This window comes from Wyeomyia smithii, chromosome 1, assembly GCF_029784165.1.
Source record: "Wyeomyia smithii strain HCP4-BCI-WySm-NY-G18 chromosome 1, ASM2978416v1, whole genome shotgun sequence".
NCBI classification, from domain to species: Eukaryota; Metazoa; Arthropoda; class Insecta; order Diptera; family Culicidae; genus Wyeomyia; species Wyeomyia smithii.
The window spans coordinates 20,816,490-20,822,490 of NC_073694.1; the positions used below are offsets into that span (position 1 = coordinate 20,816,490).

Below are 6,001 nucleotides of genomic sequence, written 5' to 3' on the forward strand. Positions count from 1 at the left end.
GTGAGTGCTTTAACTGTTTTCTTGACCGTAACAAAATATTAATTTTATCGTGTTTATTCCAGTGATATCTTCAAGACCAACAAGCTAATGTCATCGTTTCAGCAGATCCTGGACAACGTGTTCAAGCCACTGTTCGACGCGACCAACAATCCTAACCAACATCCGGAGCTGCACAAGTTCCTGCAGTACGTGATCGGGTTCGACTCGGTTGATGACGAATCCAAGCCGGAGAATCCACTATTTGATGGTGATGTCACGACTCCTGACCAGTGGACGGAGGACGAGAATCCGCCCTATGCGTACTATATTTACTACATGTACGCTAATATGACCGTGCTTAATCACTTCCGCACGGAGCGGGGCATGAACACTTTCGTACTGAGACCTCATTGCGGCGAAGCCGGTCCTGTGCAGCATTTAGTGTGCGGCTATCTGATGGCGGAGAACATCTCCCACGGATTGCTACTGCGAAAAGTTCCAGTCCTTCAGTATCTTTACTATCTCGCACAAATCGGTGAGTTTTTCTTACTTTAGCCTCTCATTATAAGATATAAATTTAACTCAAACCCCCACAGGCATTGCCATGTCGCCGCTATCCAACAACTCCCTCTTTTTAAACTATGACCGAAATCCATTCCCGGAGTACCTAGCGAGAGGATTAGTAGTTTCTTTATCTACAGATGACCCCCTCCAGTTCCACTACACCAAAGTAAGTCTCACACCTACAGATTGCAATGCAATCTAACTCTTCAACCCACTTCCCCCTAGGAACCCCTGATGGAGGAGTACAGCATTGCGGCCCAGGTGTGGAAGCTAAGCTCGTGCGACATGAGCGAACTGGCCCGCAACAGTGTACTGATGAGTGGCTTCTCGCACAAGATGAAACAGCATTGGCTGGGACCAAATTACACCCGCGAGGGTGTCGCCGGGAACGACATCAGCCGTACCAATGTGCCGGACATTCGGGTTGCCTTCCGCCACGAGTCACTGCTGGACGAGTTGGCGAACATTTTCAAGGTGCACAGCGAGCGCGCGCTCGGGCTGCTGGAATGAGTTCACCCCTGACAGGGTGGGGATAAACCACCACCGGGGTTCTCCCCTGGTGGGCTGAGAATCTATTAACACAGAAAACAGAGCGAAGTGGGGACAATGAATTTGGTAATTTCATGAAATTATTTATTACCTTAGGATGAATTTATATCATTTGTTATAAGCTATTAAGTGTACGCAAAAAAATGTCGTATCGAAGTAAGTCTCTCAGTATAACCGACCAATGTTTCGATTGAAATTGTGTAATCGTTAACAATACAAAAATTTAAAACAAGTTTTGCAATTCTTTGCGAGCTCGCTAAAGCGAATTATATCCAGTTTCATGTTGTAGCCGTTTCAGTAGCGGATCATACTGTGTTACGTCATTCATTGGAATCAATATATCTGAATTGAAAACGTTTGATGCGTTTACTTGCTGAAGTGATTGCCCTTGTCCGGAAGTTTGTTCAGTTATTCTCCCTCCTGTTCCGATTAACGGTTATTCACTGCGATGATCTCTGTACTATGGTGCACTAACTACAGTTTCCTGGAGTGCATCTAACTCTCAACTACGTGTATCGATAGCGTTGATTGATTTCTAGAATTAAATCGTCTGCCCGTTGTGCCTAGCGGACAGATTGGTCTATATGCCGATGGGTTACCTGATGGTTTCCCGGCCTTTGACAGTGGTACTTATTACGAGAGTCGCTTCCGGGTGAAATATATTTCACTTTACCCTCACTTCATTTTTTGAGACCTATTCCCGATTTCACCTAAAGTGATAAAGTGATGAAAATTAGCTCCGTGAAGTGAGATTGATAGTGAAGTGAAAATAAGAATAGGACAAGTGAAATGAGGGAGTTACTCAGCTTAAGTTCCGGAAAGTCGATTGAGCTGAAATTTTGTATGAAGACATTTTTCGACAAGAGGAAACTTTTGAGCCCTACCACTAAACGAAATTCGAAGGTCAACTTTTCCCTTACGTTCCGTTGACCGCTACTCAAAAATTTGTAAGTCCCAAATAGTCGATTTTTTTTTCAAGAAAAAAAAAGATTCGCGTTGTTACCGGAAAATAAATTCTATATAGATTATTACTAAATCACAAATCAATCGATTTTTAAGCTTCCCTACCTTCGTGAAATCATTTCACCGTTCAAAATGGTCGTGAAATTATTAAGAAGTAATTCTTACGTCGCTTTTTCCGTTTCCACTTCACTCATATGACATTCATGATAACCCACATTCCACGGCAGATGTCACTTTGCGACTTTTTTCGTCACATAGGTGAGTCCCGTAATAGGGCTTTATTCACTTCACTCTGATTTCACCGTGAAGTGATTCCCGTAATAAGTAAGCACCAGCATTTCCAGTCTCTGTCGCTTCCACTTGTCCGGAAACTGGCAGTTGTCTAAGCATTTTTGCATGACCGCCCTGAACAACCCAGGGGCTACCTTCATGGTCGTTTTAGTAGCCAGGCTCGGAATTCCCTCTGGTCCGGGTACATTGTTCACCTTCAGGGAGTTTACAATCTCAATGAGTCCATCGTCCATTACCCTTACCGTCTAGTCCCTTACCGGGCCAGTTCAAGTGATGACGGTGAGCATGGTAGCTTGTGTACCACTAGTGTGCTGATTTAAAAGCTATTTTTTGTGTGAAATCAAGTGCTTTTGGTGATCTAGTGCTAGTGATCCGACGGCATAATTGGATATCTCAACGGATAAGTAGAAGTGTCTTTGAATGCTTTTAATTTATTCTGTTTTTTATCGATTTATTTTATACCAGCGCCGACCAACGCATCTATGTTATATAGACGCTACGGCTGCTGATTGAAATTTCATTGTTGTGTTTTTTCGTTGTTCATTTGCCTTTACCCTCCGTTGCTGCTGGACGAGTCCAGCGTATTGGTCTGCAGCAGCTTCGGCTTGTTTGCAGCGGGAAGATGGATTGTGGCAAATGTGGTAATATCATTCGCATTTGCGACGATCCGGTTGTTTGCGTTGGTAAATGCAAATCTCAGTTCCACAGAGTTTGCACGCCCCTTACGGAAATAGCAGCGAAAGTCGTTAATGATAATGATAATATTGTGTTTAAATGTGTTTCGTGTTTATCAGCCTGTGATGACGGTGGGAAAGATGATGTTTTGAGTGAGTTGACAAAGATGAGAGATGCCTTATCATCTGTCTCTCAGTCGCTCACAAATAATCAAAACAAAATTGAAACTAGTGATGGGAAACTTATCGATACTTATCGATAAATGCTGGTCATCGATATTATCCTTAATTTTTTGACGTTAACGATAATTATCGATATTATAAGGGTGAGCACATGTCAGTGCGGCTGGTTACTGGAGGAGACCCAAAAGAAGGAGACCTCACCTACCCTACCCCAGGAGTTGGTATTTGTTGGGTGCTGCTATTCGACAAGATTTAGTATTGTTGGGGGTGGTGCGGGCGAACCTTTAGCCCCGGGTGTCACTGAGTTTCTGAGAAATAATGGTAACTAAAAAGGTATTTATAGTTTTTAGTTTCCTAAGAACAGATGAATTCGACAACTTAGTACTGGAGAACTTTAAAAAAATATCCAAACTTTTGCACCATCTCATAAAAAGCAATGATACGAAATTGTAATAAAATGCATTTTCTTTGGCTTGCCAACTCTTATAATATGATGGACATGCTCAGCGGCAGTCTATTGGTAATTCTCTGGTAATTGTTTAGTTTAACTTGGAACTGTTTAAGTTTAAAGTATCTGTCACCCAACTAACAATTTTTAGTTCCACTAAAAACCCAAATCAACGAAATTGTTGCGCCAAAAAAGTATCCTGGTTTATACAGGGGATAGACAAAATAATTGAGATAAATAAAATTCTTTCGAATTTTGAATGGCCAGAACTTTACGAAAAATGAATCAATTTTGATGACCGGTTTCATCTCACTGGAAAACAGTATTATTTTAGTATTACTTGGGAACTTGGTGTGACCAACCTACACCGAAAATGTTTCGGACTCAAGAGTGTGTGTCAAGGTGTACATTTTTGCAACGCATAGAACGTTTTGAGCAACTAAATTGTCTATCTAAAATACTTCATTTGAAAAAATCTGAGATCACCGATCTTTTCTAAAAGCATTTTTTGTTTTTAAAATTATATTTTTTTCAGAGTAGAGATCTTTAACTCATTTTTTATATTTTGAAGGAAAGGTCAGATAATTTCTACTAAGATATATTGTTTCATAAGAAAAAAGCTCAAATACAGTTAGGTTTTCTTACGCGGGGGATTTTTTTTATTGTTAGAGAATTAGGGGGATTAGGGGGGATACATGCCTCGTGAGAAAACCATGTTAATACAGAAATCCGCTTGATATACCGCTTTAATTCAAAAATTCGCGTAAAAAACCACGTTAATTTGAAAATCTGCATAAATAACCTTTTAGAGAAAATCCGCGTGAAAATAATCTGACCTTTTTAAATGTTAATCCAGATAACTTTTCAAACGCAAGATTGCAAAGTTGCTTGGTTTAATAAGACCTACACACCCACAATGTTCGATTGAATTCTGCTAGAGTGCTGCAAGCTCAAAGAAAATAAGTACCCAACAGGGAAAAAACCGCCAAAATCAACACCCATACTTAAAAAATTCATACCTCGATGATTCCTTGGCAAATTTTCAATCTTTGGCTACCAATGAACCCGAAATAAATTCTGATTTATTGACAACATATAAACCTAAGTGAAACAGAATTTCAGAAAAAGTTCTACGCGTTGCAAAAATGTACCCTTTGGCACACACTCCGGAAATCCGAAACATTTCCAGTGACCCTTGGTCACGTCCAGTTCTCAAGTAATACTAGGAAACTAGGACAGTTTTCCAGTATAATGGAACCTGTTTTGTCAGAATTGATTCAGTTTTCGTGAAGTTTTGGCCATTTAAAAATTGACAGAATTTGACAGTTAACCCATACATTTACTGTCACATTGACGTCAACGCAACGCAAACGTATCCATTCTGTTTGGGTCATCTCTGTCTCTGTTTTTAACAAATTTATATAGTAAAATTGCATTTGTCGAATAACGTTTGCGGTAAAAAAATGGACAAAAATTGCCGATTTTTTACGGGTTTACCTTCAATCGCACTAACGAAACTACTCATGCATCATCAATCATAGTAACCCATGAGTTAGCAAAAAAAAAAATTGACAGCTCTATCAGTCAAACTCTAACTGTGATGACGCTACTCCGTTCAGAAGTGTGCGCGTTCAAAAAACGGTACCCCACCGCGTCAAAAACGAACATCGTGCGGCACTTTGTGGACACCGGGTATGCCGGTTCTGGCATCTACAACATCAGAGCATCGAAAGAAAGCCCGGTTCCGGACGGCCAACGACCAAGAGCGACAAGAAGCTTCAAAGGATGCTGAAGAGGAAGACCGAGGGAAAAGTGGCTAAATCGCTGCGTGCACTTGGCCGAATGGTTGGTGCATGCTCTAAAACAGTGAAAAAGCATCTGGAGAACATGGACATACATGCAGGAAGCGGCAGTTCTGTCCACTGGTCTCGGAGCTGCAAGCAATGACGCAGCGACAGCGGTTGAATAAGATGGTCAAGTCGATTTTCCCGGCGAATCGCGACGCGACAGTGGTATTGGACGACTAGACCTATCTCACCCTGGATGGCAACGACTAGCAGGGCTCTTCGTATTTTACCTCCCCCACGAAGGTAGTGAGCACCGAGGTAAAGTTTATTTCACAGACCAAGTTCCCTAAGAAGGTGCGGCTGTGGCTGGCAATCAGTGAGAAAGGGATGTCAGAGTTGCTCTTCTTTCGCTCCGGGCTGGCCGTGAACGGGAAAATTTATAGCACGAAGTGCCTGACAGAAGTTGCGTCGTTCATCAAGAAATACCATAAGCGCGAAGACACGGTGTTCTGGCCAGATTTGACGTCGGCCAACTACTCGAAGCGATCGTTGGAGGAGATGGA

General features: G+C 41.7%; 1 protein-coding gene across 8 annotated transcripts in view; it reads left to right on the top strand.

The window, feature by feature from the left end:
* Positions 1-1,450, top strand: part of LOC129719169 (AMP deaminase 2) — an 84,637-nt gene extending 83,187 nt beyond the window's left edge. For all 8 annotated transcript variants that reach the window (XM_055670638.1, XM_055670635.1, XM_055670634.1 and 5 more), the window contains 3 exons: positions 63-514; positions 576-709; positions 769-1,450. In XM_055670638.1, coding sequence (XP_055526613.1) covers positions 63-514; positions 576-709; positions 769-1,053 — 871 coding nt within the window. In that variant the 3' untranslated portion in view covers positions 1,054-1,450. The remainder of the gene's footprint in view (positions 1-62; positions 515-575; positions 710-768) is intronic.
* Positions 1,451-6,001: the final 4,551 nt, after the last annotated feature.